The 14,785-nt window shown below is 51.0% G+C and overlaps 1 protein-coding gene across 6 annotated transcripts in view; it reads right to left on the reverse strand.

Annotated features, from left to right (window-relative positions):
- The window catches only part of ZMAT4 (zinc finger matrin-type 4), a 165,271-nt gene that overhangs the window by 103,815 nt on the left and 46,671 nt on the right, over positions 1 to 14,785 (reverse strand). For all 6 annotated transcript variants that reach the window (XR_013924641.1, XR_013924642.1, XM_080370578.1 and 3 more), the window contains 2 exons: positions 11,395 to 11,622; positions 2,783 to 2,879 (listed from right to left, as the gene is read on the reverse strand). Coding sequence is in view for 4 of the 6 variants with exons in the window: in XM_080370578.1 (XP_080226704.1) it covers positions 2,783 to 2,879; positions 11,395 to 11,622 (325 nt within the window). In the remaining 2 variants the exon portion in view is untranslated. The remainder of the gene's footprint in view (positions 1 to 2,782; positions 2,880 to 11,394; positions 11,623 to 14,785) is intronic.

Below are 14,785 nucleotides of genomic sequence, written 5' to 3' on the forward strand. Positions count from 1 at the left end.
GGGAATGACTGCAACTTCCACCAAGCCTTGGCACTAAAATAGCGTGGTGACATTCGGCTGAACGGCATCCCAGCGAGACGGGCTGGGATGCTGGGAGCCTCCCCAAACCCAGCGCAGCCCTCACCACGCCGGGTGCTGCTCCCTTCCCGGCCGCCCCATGTGTTCGGGACAGGATCCGGCTGTACCCTCCTGCTCACCGGCACCCCCGGCACCCCAGCGCCCTGCTCTCCCAGGTCTGAACGGCTGCGGGAGGTTCATCAGCCAAACAGCAGCAACGCCTCCCGCCACGGAACGGGGACTCCTCCAGCTCCCCATCCCGCAGCCTGGCCTCCCGCCACGCCTGCCAGGCAGGGAGCTGGGGGTCTCCGCCCGATGGGCAGCGATAAACCACTGTGAATTATTGTCTCGACTCGTGCTGATCCTTTACCCAGACATCCCTTTCGATCTTGAGCTCTGTGGTAACACACCCCCCGTTCGGCTCCTACTCCAGCTACAGAATGAGACCAAGTAGAAAGACCCCGAGTCTTTGCAGCTTTTGTCGCAGGGAGCTGGAAGAAAATATTTGGGAAAGCAGCAGATGCAGAAGGAATGATCCTTCTGCAGAACCGTCTATGTGTGGAGATGACACTCAGCTAGCTGCAGGTGACTGACGGAGCACCGAAAGCAGAAGGTGTAGGTATAAACCAGGGTGAGGCACCCTCCCAATGCTGAGAAGTAGCAGCACACCGTTCCTGCACATCTCCATCCCTGTCCACGAGGCTGCTCTGATTTGAAATGAACTCCTTTATCCCTTGCAATAATACCAGCAGCAACAACAGCAGTAATAACACAAACTCAGAAGGACTGGCAGGGGAAGGATAAATTACAGCTCTGTGCCTGGGCAGCGCATCACAGCTGCTCTCATTCCAGGTTTCCGATGGGGAAAGCCGTCAGCTCTACTTTCCAGCAGTGGGAACCTGTGGCACCGGCTACGGACACCGACCCTGTCTGCACCGTCCCGCACGCTGCGCACGTAACCTGCTGGAGCCGGGATGGGCAGCCAGTTAGATGTGCTAAAAGAGGAAGGGGGTGGAGGCAGAAGGGGCTTACTGGAGGTCCCAGACTGCCTGCGGCACAGCCTAAGCCCACGTCTCGCTTGCCTGACCCCAGCCCTCTCCTCCACAAAACATGGAGGCTGGTAGGTGTGCCGCATCACTGCAGCCGCTCGACAATCGTCTCTCCTTCCACTTCACCCACCCTTCGCAAGGAGTGGGAGGAAGAACACCACCTCATTAGAAAATCAGTTCCTTCTGCTAATTGGGATCCTGAATATGACTACATGCTTAGGTCCAGAAAGGGTAGCATCTGGAAGACATTCAAGCGCTCTGTGAATAAATAGGATAGAGGCAACACGAATAACACTGGGGATCTTTGAAGGTCTAACATCATCTGGGGAAGGTCTGCGTTTATCCTTTGGTAGCTTAAGTAAAATTAGACATTGACATTAGTACATATTGCTGGTTCTGAACATCCTGCCTCATCTTTCAGACTGCCCTTAAAGCTACCTGAAATATTTCAGTAACTAATGACACCTTTTATATCCTTCCTCTAATCTGGGCAGTCCTGTGTGCTTCAGCCTGAAACGGTTCCCAAAGCTCACACATAAGTGTATTAAGAGAGATTAGTTGATTAATCTCCTCTCTGGTAACATGTATCTTTATCACTTCATTTTAATGATTTGTACTAATTGACAGAGCAGACTCCCTCCAATTCTCAAGGTTGGGTAATACATAATTGCTTTAAATCACAGCATAAACATTTTCGTTTGGAAACACCTAATCCCATTACGCTCCCAGTATCTCTTCCAAGGTTTAACACATGAAAGATGCTGCAAACTCGGTGTCATTAAGCACAAATGCCTGTGACATCAGGACCAGAAGTTGTTAACGTCTTGGGTCACTGTTGCCCATTCCTTCTTCACCCTTCCCAAACCAGCAGGCACCGCGCAGTTTGAGGAGAGGATGGGCAGCTATTTGGGTTTCCCAGCATGCATCTTCTGGCATGGTTCAGCAGGGAGGGACAAAAAACCCATCACTGGGCTGAGGACATGGGGAAGAGCCACGCAGGGCTCCAAGGTAATCTGTGCTGCAAATGCCTGCGGCACCGGGCACCGTTGTGAGCAGGATTAAAGGAGTGCTCCTGCCCCAAAGCTGATAACCTATGAAGGACAAGCTGAGGACGAGGGGCATCCCTGAGGATGTGCAGGACAACAGCCAGGGGAATGGGGGGGATAGGGGGTGTCCTGAGAAGGAGCGGCTAGAGGAGGGGTCTGCAGGAGAGAAGGAAGATGCTCAGGAAAGCAGGACAACCCCTCAGCACCCTTCACCTCTCCAGGCAGGAGCCCCATCCACGGGACATTTGCGGGCTCAGGGCTCTGCAGGACAACCCCAGAGCCTCGGGCAGAAACGTGGGAAGGCAGGAGCAGCACCCAGCAGCCGGCACGGAGGCTGCATGGGACACATCACGTGGGACACATCACGGCCCGATGGTGGGTTTCCTGGGGCATGCTGTGGCTGGTGGGAGATTGCCAGCAAACAGCAGAACCGCCCTCCGTGCCTCGGTGGGACGCTGAGACACCCAGCTGGGGTCAGCCCTGCACGCCCCAAGCTGGAGGGGCCACCCTTATCTGTGTTAGCAAAACACCCAGAGCTCCTCAGGTGCGTAAGCATCACAGTACGTGTGCGTTCACGTAGGCAGGCACAGGCAGGCGGGAGGCCACCAGGAAAAGCACGCAGGTACCCACTTGGTCTGATGCTTGGAGCCCTTCAGGTGCGCATGGTACTGCTCTATCGAGTTCAGGGTGACATTGCAGATGTTGCACGTGTAGCTGCGCTTCAGGCCTGCAAAGAAAACCTGGAGTCATTAACTGTGCACTGCCCTCAGCACCAGCCGTGTGTGTCGGTGCAGGCTGAGGGCAAGCTCAGGGCTGCACTGGGAGGAAAAACATCTTCGCGTCGGGGCTACAGACTACTCAGAATCAACATGGCAGCTGGAAAGTACAACTGAGTGATAATGGCTTAAGAAAGGGGAGGGGGGGGAGAAAAAAAAACAACAACAACAAAAAAGCAGTAACCCTTGCTCCCAGCCAACTTTTAATTAATTAGAAGATACTCAGATCTCAGTTTTCATTTCCAGTTGCCCAGACATTTCTCTTTACAGTTACCCATCTATTTACTTTTCCAGGCCAGGGTATCCAAGCATTAGTGAAGCCTAAAGGAATATTGTTAAGAGGCACAGTTTGAGCAGAATGAAGCAGGTTTCACAGGCAAATACTTCCTGGACACCACAGTCCCCACAGTTCCTCAGCGCCCACATCCCTCTCCTGTGACTCTCACAAGGCACCACTGCGCTCAGACTAACCAGCACACGAGGCCCTACTCATTCCCCTGGGTTTTGATAGTGATCAAATTCAGGGCAGTTCCTCGTTAGTGTATTTAGGAGCTAGGTCACCTAGGAACTTATTTTTCTTCCCCCAGAGGGACCCACCCTGATTTATCCACCAAAGCAAACACCATGTTTGCTGCGAGCTGCTGATCACCGAGAGCTGGTGACTCGGCAGCCTTTGTCTGAAGGTCAAAGCTGGAAGCCTGGCGTGGGTACCAAGTGGCCATACAAAAGCTGGATGCCAGGAGCTCATTTGCCTGACAGATTTATTCCTGGCTACGATACCTGTCTACAGCCCCTGACCGCAAAGCAGCCCTTGCTTTGCTAATTTTAGCCCTTCACAGACACAATAACAACCAACTATTTATATAGCTGTTGCTCTTGCTGCTGGCCAACTGAGTACCACCGAACTGGAAAGAACATCTCGGTGGGTTCACAGTAGAAACGTTATGAAATTCAGTTGGCTTTGGTTTTGGGGAGGTTTGCGGGGTTTTGTTTGTTTATTTTTTACTTTCTAACAAATCTCTTAGCTGCCTCTGCTACTTTCCACTTCATTGTTTATTGGATTGCCACAGTTACAAGTGATTTTCTCGGTAACTACGCTGCATTTCATTGGATTGTGATGCAAACTGCAGAGAACGCTACCTAAGTGCAGCAGTGCTGTCAGCCGAGCAGGTTAAGGCAGGACCAGACCAGGCAGGCGACCGTGCAACACTGGAGATGTGCACCGGTCGTATGCACGCAAGGTCTGTCTATCTGCTAGCAAAAAGGAGACAAATGGTGTCAGCAGCACTGAACCAAACCACACAAACACCTCCAGAGCAACAGAAGTGTGGACTATGGCCTGTCCCGCTCCCTGGGTCAGGACAGGGCAAAGGCTGCACCTCGGAAGAGGCTGCTGGACCCACGGGAAAGACACTCCCCACCCCAAGGAGCAGCACCCGTGGCTCCCTGCATGGGAAAAGCACTTGGTTTAAACAGCATTTCTCCCCTGATTCACTGCTCTGCCTCTGGGCACAGATTGCAGGGAAGAAAAAACCCAGGCAATTAAGCAGATTCATGCACATCTCAAACAGAAACTGCAAAGCAATTTATAAGCAAAGTCAGAGAAAGTCCCTCAGCACGTTCACTGGAAAAATCCGAGCTGAAGAACTAAACCCAACAAGATCAGCCTGTGTTTTGTCTATCCAGCTAAGATCAGACTTCACATCTCTGAGACATCCACAGCAGACAAGACATTTATCCACCTAAGAGCATGCACGCACAGAACATGAACAGGAGACTTTGCAGAATTATATCTGCAGGCACCGCCGACCATGGCACGATAATAAGAGAAGAGCCACGTTTCTCTGTATGCAACCTAGAAACATCTTCAAACTGGGTTCAACTACCACCTCTGGAAAACTGAAAATCTGGAAACAGGGACCCAGCAGACAGGCAGCAGTCAGAATTGGAGGTGAAGGAGAAAAGACCTTTCTCCAAGGCAGCATGCTGCCCAGCAGCTGCTGGGAACGGCTGATAATTCGTGTCAGTTTGTCTCCTGGAAAAACGTTTGGTCCAGTTCTGAGGCATTTATTCTGAGTGCCCTGGCACACTCCTCCCTCCCTCTGGAGAGGACACTAGCCTGCTTAGCACGGGATAGATCATGTAATTATTTACACATTAATGTTCTATTTTGACTTTCTCAACAAGCTTTCACCCAAAACATTCCTCACAACTTTCTGTAATCACAGACCACCACAATGCTACTGGGGAAGTTCCTCCACACCTGCAAAACCTGCAAAAGCAGATCCAATTAGTTTCTTTCTTTCTTTTTTTTTCTTTTCTTCATTATCCTTCCATAGGTGACCTGGGCCAAGAGATGGACCGCTAGCTGGGTGGTCCCATCTATTTCTTGTGGAAGAAATGAGAAGCCTCTTCTAAGAACCAGAGCAGCAACAAAACCAGGTCCTGCAGAAGGGAACGGAGTGCAGCTGAACGTACATTGAACGCCTGTTTCTCTTCTGGACATCCCTGAGAGGTAGAGCAGTCTGAGGGCTCTTGTTCCTGGTATGCAGGCCAAAACCTGACATGAATTAAGCATTTAAATGCAGACATAAGTGTTTCAGACCCTGATTCTGTTGTCTCCCTTACTATGCTGAGTGTCAGAGAGTGGTTTCTTCTGCCCTCCTCTCTCTTGTATTTTAACATCCTAATAATTCCCTTGGCATCACAGACTGCATTAGCATCACTGACATTACATGTCCATCAGCATCACAGCAAACCGTTGATGCTAAAGTAATTTCTGCCCTGTACTCCTAGGAAAAAGAGAATTGCGATTTTAGAGTCTCTGTGGTGAGGTTTCTGCTTTGCACTGATTCACTTCCATGAAGATCTGAACAGATCATTTCAAGCTTAATTGAAGGGATCCACTTAAAAATACCAGAGTTGTGGGATTCTCAGCATGGGCTGCTGTGCTCTTTAGAAACAGTTTTAATGTACCATATCATAGTCTCTTTTGACTTTCTGCAGTATTATTTCTTTGCAGAAATTGTTAAAACAATTCATTTAGAACAAATAATGCACGGCATTCTCGAATTTGATCAGTTTATGCATACCATAATCAGCTGCACAGGCTATATACAAACTTACCATCTCCCAGCTGCACCTACAGACTCCAAAAAAAATAACTTGTCTTTTTTTGAACTTCAGACACAAGCTATACTACCCGCCCCACTTTTCTCAAACACTTCATACATCTCTCACCTAGGAATCTGGCCCAACATGAAGTTAAACATCTTCTCTAAAAAATACTTCCAAAAAATTCAGATGAGTACTTGAGAATAGCAAGCAAGCGATTATGCGTAAGTATTTAAATAGTCACCTCTATTTTTGTGTGTTATGATGTGGCACAGAACAAAACTCAAATTGCAAATATGCTTATGGATGCTCTCCTTACTGAATTTATTCTTGGTGCGGTAGCAATGGTTTTATAGTCAAACCCTCTGTCCGTAGCTGGCAGCTCCTGTTTCCTTTATTAAGCCAACAGGCATCAGAAACCCCCTACACACATGCCACAGCACAGGGGAGAGGATGGAAAAGGCAGTGCATGGCTGACACAGGCGCTGCGTTAGCACCTTGCTGCAGACCAAGCCCTCGGACCATGCCGTGACTGCTGCACGGCTGAGATCGGGACTGGGGAACGAAAAACCTGGTAATACTTTAAATTAAGGTAATAAGGTTCTAATGCTCAGCAGCTAATTTAACAGCATACATTAACAGCAGCCTTATTGAATCTTAATTACTTGTGTAGGTGGAAACGCCATCAGCAATTACAGTTTTTAACTCAGGACATTGTTTTTTTTTTCCACCAGCGTGTCACAGCTGCACATGATGATGAACAAGGGGGGAACCCTGTCCCCCACGCCCAGCACCGGCAGCACGCAGCACTGCTCCACCACAGCAGCTCTTCCTACCGGCTGATGCTATGAACTCGTTTGCGCTCGGCGGAATCACACACCTGCTAGTGCGCACAGACAGGTTTGAGATGGATGGCAATGTCGCTGGGGCTGGACCGGCACCAGCCTGCACCTGCGGCAGGACGAGGACTGCAGGACCCCTTGGCTGAGTCCCCCATCCTGGATGGGCTTGTACAGGGAGAGTCTTGGGTGTGACATGAACTCCACCGAAACGAGACACGGAGAAAGGAAACTAGCCTGAGATGAGCTGCAGGATGAAACCAGAGGCAATAATCGCCTCCATAACATCAAAATTAACAGTATGTGATCTCACTGGAGCTCACCAAAGCTGCCAACGTGGCTGAAACTGTGGTTCCATAAAACGCTACCAACCAAAGCATGTTGGAGTTGAGTATTAGCACAGCAAGCACTCTGCAATGGGAAGGTGGTCCCAACCAGAGCAGTCTGTGCTAGGAAATGCTGGGCTCTGTCTGTATTCACACCGACTTTTGTACCCTCACGACACATCAGCATTCCCTCCCTCACATCATGACATGCATTCATGTAAAATGGAATGTGCTCTTTTATCCATTAAATAAAATATTAGCAAGTAAAGTCATTAATGTTATTCTGCACAAAATGCACTAAAATACATTCCAGGGAAGGACTTGTTAAATCGCTTTTTACTAACCAAACGTGACAGCACAGAATGAAAAATATTTATAAGGCACACAAAGAAATTATGGGCTGAGAAGGAAAAGAAAACTCAGCTCTTGCCTGATTTCACAAGATGTCACCTGAAGCCTTTGTGTTTTCAGGTGAATTGTCACAGTCGCAGGTGCCAACATCCCTGTGCAGCCCTCCCGATCCTGCTTTATGGAGAGGCAGCTGTATTTTATTTTAGGGATCCACAGTGTAATGCCCTTGAGAGGCACCAGCCTCAGCCCCAGGGCATGGTGCTTTTCCTGTTCACCAGGGACTGAGTGTCCTGGGAAGACGACCAATGTTCCTGCATGGGGAGGATCTTACAGGATCCCATCTAATCAGCTCCAGGCTGGCCCAGAATCTGTCTCCATCACTATGTAAAATTCAGGTTCTACTAGCAGGCACCAAAGAGAGCCCAGGGTGCCTGGGCAAGTTGTTTGCTGTCACGCGAAAAGGTGCTGAAGCGCAGGTTATAAACACCGACGAGATGAAGGGAGGTCCGCCTGTACGTTAAGCCTTGTGCTCATTTTATTCCTTCAAAGGCCTACATACAGGAAAGGGCAACACTGAATCCATGTGACGAAGCCCAGACTTTCAAACACTGCGCCAGCCTTCACAGAGAGACCATTTTGCTGCGGGGTTTTGGCTCAGCACCAGCAATAAGCAGAGTTCGTTATTAATTAAATTCCCCGCGACTGAGATATGCCAGTCTCTGCTGCAAGGCCCCTGCCCCTGCCGAGCCCACCTGCGTCAGAGCAGGAACGAGAGAACTCCGTGATGGATAACGCCAACGTGAAGTCACACTGGTGAAATGTGAGCTGATGGAGCAAAAACGCAATTCCCTCGCCGCCGGGTGCAGGCTGCGGGGAGGCGAGAGCCGCCAGACGGAGCCGCACCGGTGCCTCCGATGGAGCAGCTTCAGCTCCGTGTTGCTGAACAGGTGCAAGCTGTGGGGGCAGAGCCCAGAACTCAGGGCTTGTCACCATCCCCACCGCGTTCCGTCTTCTTCGCACGATCTGCTCCAGGGTTGGCTGGGCACCGCGGCAGCCAGAGGATGCAGCTCTGCAGCAGGAAAACTCTCTTCTTCCTCTTTCAGGGGCTGTCCTCCAGCTCCCCTGGTGTCCAGCCCATCCCTGGGAGCAGGGGGTCCAGGACCGGCTCTGCTGTCCAGGCTGGAAAGCCCCACGAAGCTGCTCAGCGAGGCTGGGTCGGACCCCGCAGAGTGGCTGTGGGCACTGCTGGCAAACCCGCAACGCGCCCTCTGCTCGGCCAAGGCAGCTGGCCGTGCCACCATGCGTACTGCAGCTTTAACTCTGTACAGACAAGAGAAATGGTGCTGTTAATGACGTTTCTTTTTCCTTCTTTTTTTTTCTCCTCTTTCTCATGTCTGAGTAGAAAACAGGACTTCAAAATTGCAGGATGAGCACTTGGCGAGAAGAACCAATGCTTTTGTTTCCTATAAATATCAGTTGTCCAAAAATATATTTCTATTCTTATTTCTCCAAATACACATTCATATTTATCAATAAATATTTTATCATAGCCATTATCAAAACATCAAAGGCTGCTGAAATGTTGTACTTCAACTGACACTGCTTGTTCCAGGCTCACACAATGCATCAAATGCTCATCTCCCACAGCAGTCAAAATAGAATTAATATTTATATTAAGTTGTGATGGGAGAAGCTACCGGGGGCAGCATGGAAAGGAAGTGACTTTCCATTCTAGTGAATACCAAGGTAGCAAAACAAGCGCAGAGCAGGGAGAGCTCACAGCTGGAATTCCCACCAGCTACTGCCAAACCCACCGGACATCGGCAGCGACGGTCACACAAGGTGCTGCTGCTGAGCTGGGATAGATCGCCACTGGCTACCTCTGAACTGCCACCATTGCCATTTCTCTTGAAGCCAGATATGCCTTCACCTGCTAAGGCACAGCGGTTTTCTCAGACAGAAGGTGGATCTCCTCCCATGTTGGCCATTGCAGGGATCTGCCTCCTGCCTCTGCAGGCATCTGCTCCAGCCTCACAGCTAAATGCACACAGGAGAGCATCTCACACCCCTAGTTAAGAACAACTGTGAGAAAGAGGATTTCTCAAGCTCTGCCGGACACCATCAGCAGGCTCAAGGACATCTTCCTCAGCTCACCGAGTCTGGCTGCGCAGCTCGCCGGGGAGCCCTGGACACCTGTGAGCCGCAGGCTCCAAAGCAAGAGCCTGGAAGGGCGCGACTGGAGGAGCAAAGCTGGCTCCCCCCCGCACCGGGGGATGCGCCCAGCCGCAGCACAGCGCCGCAGCCCCCCTCCCCAGCGATCAACGGGCACCGGCAGCACCACGTTAGGTTCAGCTGCAAATCCCAACCATGCACAGAACTGTTGTAAAGTTAAAAACCAACACGGGCTGACGAGTATGTAAAGCCCTCCAATTTCAGCTCTCCTAGGCACAAGCTAAATGAATAAAACACTTCACAACTGATTTATTTACAGTTAATGATATCCTCAGCCACTCTTGAGCTTGGCACAGTTCAAAGTACTAAGCACTTCCATGTTATTGTCCCAGGTTTTATTTCCCCACATATTTTCAACAGTGGGCAGTGACTCAGTCCCATGAATCATTTATGGCATTGTGAGTCACACTAGGTAGCACACGAAGGACCTGGATAACTATTACAAGGTTTGTTTGAGATCAAGAAACGCACAATATACTGCACAGTCATTAGTATTTAAAGGGAAATTATTTCATTTAGCAAGAAAAAAAGAAAAGGTATTTTAAAATGTTAATGCAACGTCTTGCTGGCAAACCAGACTTCCTCTCCCGCATGGTTTTGAAAATCAAACCTGCACTTTTTCCTCTGCCTACTTCAGTCAAATACATTGTGTGCATACAGAATTGTAATCAAGACCACAGAGAAAACTTCCAACAGGAGGCTCGCACCTCTTCTCCTGTAATTACACCTCTATATTAAAAAGGCACTTTCTTCAGAATTCAGCCTGAGCCACATCCTCAGCCGGTATAAATTAGCACATCTCCATCAACAGGCGCAGTGTGGCGGAACTGGCCCTTCATCTGCACCAGGCAGGGGCTGCAGCTGGGGGGGACCAGGGATGTGCGGGGGCTCCAGCAGCCATGGCCACTGGCTGTGGCTCCACTCTGCACGTGGGGGGCTCCCAGAGGGGTGCAAAGCCCAAATCTGGGTGAGCCTGGGGCCCCCTGGGTGTCAGAGCCCCTCCTGGCAGGGCACGGCCAGGATGGATGGACAGACAGATGGATGGACGGATGGCTGCTCTCCCTGCAGTGGGAACACAGAAAACTTGTGTTTAACATAGCCATAGCAAGTGCTCGGGTCCTCTCTGCTGCTGCTGACCCAGGGCCATTGCAGCCTTTTACAAGCACTAATTAAATCACAGAAGACAGCTAATGCCTCGCTCTCCATCAGGGAGATGTAGGGAGTGCTCTGCCTCCAGCAAAAAACATCCCATCCCCACGTCCCTGTGGGGCTGAGCACTTTAACGTCTCCTCCTCTCTCAGCTCACAGGGACAGTCCACATTTGCTCAAGGACAGAAGTGTGTGCTAATCGAAGGCACTATTTTAGGAAGAGGCAAAAGAAACACCCAGGAAATAACTCTTAAAGGATACTGCCAAAATCACAGAGCGCCATCGCAGAGGAGAGGAGTTTTGTTACCGTAGTAGGAACCTCGTAAAGCAGCGAGAGCAACACGGTCTCCCCTGCACCACCTGACCAGAGGAACCACAGCAGGCAAGGGCTGCATCACTGTGGCCACTGGGTCCCGCGGGAGCAGGTCCTTGCTCTCTGGAACTGGTGCTCTCACCTCTCAGCTCTCCCAGGTCCAGGGTCTTCCCCAGCTGCTCCAGCAGGTCAGCCCTGGCCGCGTTCTTCTTGTGCTTTTTGCCGTCATAGTGCTGCTGTGCCATCATGGGGTTGTTGAACCAGGCTGCGCAGAGCTGGCAGTACCTGTCCGAGTCTCGCCGCTGATGTGGTGATGGTACCACCGGGGCACTATCCGTGTGCGGCGGCTTTAGGGAGCTCAGAGCAGTTTCTGTAAAATGAAAACATTAAGACATGAGCCTTTCCCGGCTGGTGTTGCTGTCTGAGTAACAGCAGAGCCTGAGGCAGATCCCACATTAGACACGGGGAGTAATTAGCAGCAGTTACAGGGTCCCACTGGATATTCTGGATGGCACTGCTTGGAAATCTACCATTTCTCATAAAAAAAGCAGCATGAAAGGCTAGCATAGGGCTGTTCCTCAGCTAGCTGCACTTCACTAGCTGGGAAAGGAAGACGGTCTCATTACGCATCCTACCACTGTTGTGACTAAACTTGCTAAACTTACTCTGCTTAAATTGCTACTTCCAGGAAAAACTGCCAGCAGAGAATAAACAAAACATGCAAAGCCATCTACTTCTCAAGACAGACAGATTTATCATCACATCAGGATTCTTCTTTTTCAATGTATTTGGTCTCAGAAAGAGGGAAAGCTGCAGTAATTTGTAAATTGGCACAGATGAAGAAAAATAATTTAATAGTCAGCACCCTCATTTAAATATCTTCACATTGTGAATTGACAGGTACCAGCAACCCACAATCTGAATTTAATCTCATTTCCCTTCAGATTCACCATGAGGCCACTCGGGAACACAAACATGATCCCCAAATGACTTCAAAGAAAACCGGGTAATTAGTCTTTACATAATGGAGCTGCACCTTGTTTGCCACAGTTTTCCTACTTTGTAAAAAATAAGTCACAAAGCCACGGAAAAACAGTAAAATAAAGTTCAGGTAACACTGGGATACAAAAATATACAGTGACTAGCACTTAATTATCACACCTCATTCAAAAATTCCCTTTCATGTGGTTTTCCTTTTCTTTTCCAGATGAAACATCTGTTATCTAAATAATTAACAAACCACTCTCTCTCTGACACAAGAATAGGCAAATTTTCAGGTGGTGAAGAGGAGCTCGGTCACTCTCCTTTGATCAAGGGGCTCAATGCTACTCCGGCTGAGTCCTGATGAGAGCACAGGTTGGCAAGTGCCGAACCCACCTCAGCGTCTGATACCAGGAGCAGCAGCACTGAGCAAAACAGGGATATAATTAGACATGTAATTGCGACTGAAGCCCGCCGTGATTGGCTCCACTGCTCAAGAAAGTTAATATTGTTACGAATCTTCTGCTGACCTGCTCTGGAATGGATGTCTATTAACTTTCCTCAGGAAACTCTATCTTCCGTATAGCATTACTTACAACCTCATCGATTTCCAGGGGTTTACAAGCATCTATTGTTTTTGATGACAACTGCCAAGGTATCAGAGTTTCACAGCCCGGACGGTGGGTTGGGGCTTTGTCACCCTCCTCGCCCGACTGCTTCTGCAGACACGCCTGGAGAGGAGCATCCTCTCTGCTGCTGCTGCCACCAGCGCTCTGCACAGCACCAGCAAACCAGCTCTTTGGGGGATTAGTTAATAAAGTGATTACACAACTGGCTTCTGCAGAAGATATTTCTTCTCCTCATTCTGCTGTCTCGCGAACCGCCCGCCTGCTCGTTTGGATTCATTTCACCCCACCAGAGGATTCCACTGCCTAATCTCTGCCCGCCCTCCATTTAACCAGCCCAGTTAGACACCGAGCACAACACCAACAGGGGAAACCTCTTTCTTCCCTTTGCCTGGGGCCTCACTGCAGCATGCCGGGCCCCGAGCATCACTCGCACACGCGCCGGCTCTGCCGGTGCAGCCCAGGTTGGTGGTGGCCGCGCTGCTGCCCCAGACGCGCTCCCAGCACAGCTGACGGGCAGCAGGCAGCACTCAGGACAGACACGGCTCCATTTTGCTCCTAAAAACATCATCTTTTCCAACACCTACGGTGCCAGCAGAAGACATATCCCCAGCCCTGCCGAGGTGCAGGCAACACGAACAACAGCACAAGTACACTGAAGAGCGGAGCCGCGGGCCTGCAGGCTGATTAAGAAGAAAATTAGGAGATAGCAATATCACCCATCCAAACTAAGACTATGCAGGCTTAGCATACACCTGACTCATGAGAAGTGAGCACAGGTTGCCTATTGTTCAATGTTCCTGTGACCACCCGCAGGTGCTCCCCGAGCAGCCTTGCTGGGGGGGGGGGGGGGGTCAGTGCCCAGGGGTGCGGGGACCACGCACAGCCCAGGGATGCTGCAGGGACCGCGCACAGCCCGGGGACGCTGCAGGGACCGCGCACAGCCCGGGGACGCTGCAGGGACCGCGCACAGCCCGGGGACGCTGCAGGGACCGCGCACAGCCCGGGGACGCTGCAGGGACCGCGCACAGCCCAGGGATGCTGCAGGGACCGCGCACAGCCCAGGGATGCTGCAGGGACCGCGCACAGCCCAGGGATGCTGCAGGGACCACGCACAGCCCAGGGATGCTGCAGGGACCACGCACAGCCCAGGGATGCTGCGGGGACCGCGGGATGCTGCAGGGACCACGCACAGCCCAGGGATGCTGCGGGGACCGCGCACAGCCCGGGGACGCTGCAGGGACCCACTGCTGTGCCCTGCGACAGGGCTGAGTGGCTCCAGAGCACTGCGAGGCACCGGGACGGGGCTGTAGCGATGCCTGGGCATCTGGACCATTGCAAACAACCAGTTATTACAGCAGTCCAGGAGCTCCATGATATATCTGACTTGCTGCTCTGCAGGCCCTAGGCTATAAAGTTAAATCTACCAGATCTTTCAGTCAGCTTTCTCCTTGTTTATATGTTAGCCGCTGCCAGAGGGGAACCAGGGAGGCTGAAGTTCGCAGAGCTGGTGGTGTCCGCAGGAGTTATATCTCTCACTCACTAAAGAAATACGACAGAAGCATCCCCTGCTGCTCAGCCATCAGCTGGACTGGTGGCCCCATGGCTGTGCATCCAAGTCCCTCTTGATGAGCTTGGTGGCTTGTGCTCACCCAAACATGGTGCAGGAAGGAGCTGGCAGCGCTCCTGCTTTGGGAGATTGCGCCAGAGCCCCCCCCTCCACCCCAGCCCTGCATCGAGCCCACCACGCCTGCCTCCCCTCCCTGCAGGCTGCAGCCCCCATGGCAGGGACCCTCTGCCCGCATCACATGGGTGCTCCTGCATGGCAGGGATTTCCTCTTGGCACTCAGAATACCAAGTATTTTCTTGCAAAGCCACAATCCCCAGGTTCCATTTACAACTACCACCAGTCCTAAGGCACGTTGA

Source organism: Falco punctatus (genome assembly GCF_963210335.1).
Source record: "Falco punctatus genome assembly, chromosome: 20".
In the NCBI taxonomy this organism is placed as follows: Eukaryota; Metazoa; Chordata; class Aves; order Falconiformes; family Falconidae; genus Falco; species Falco punctatus.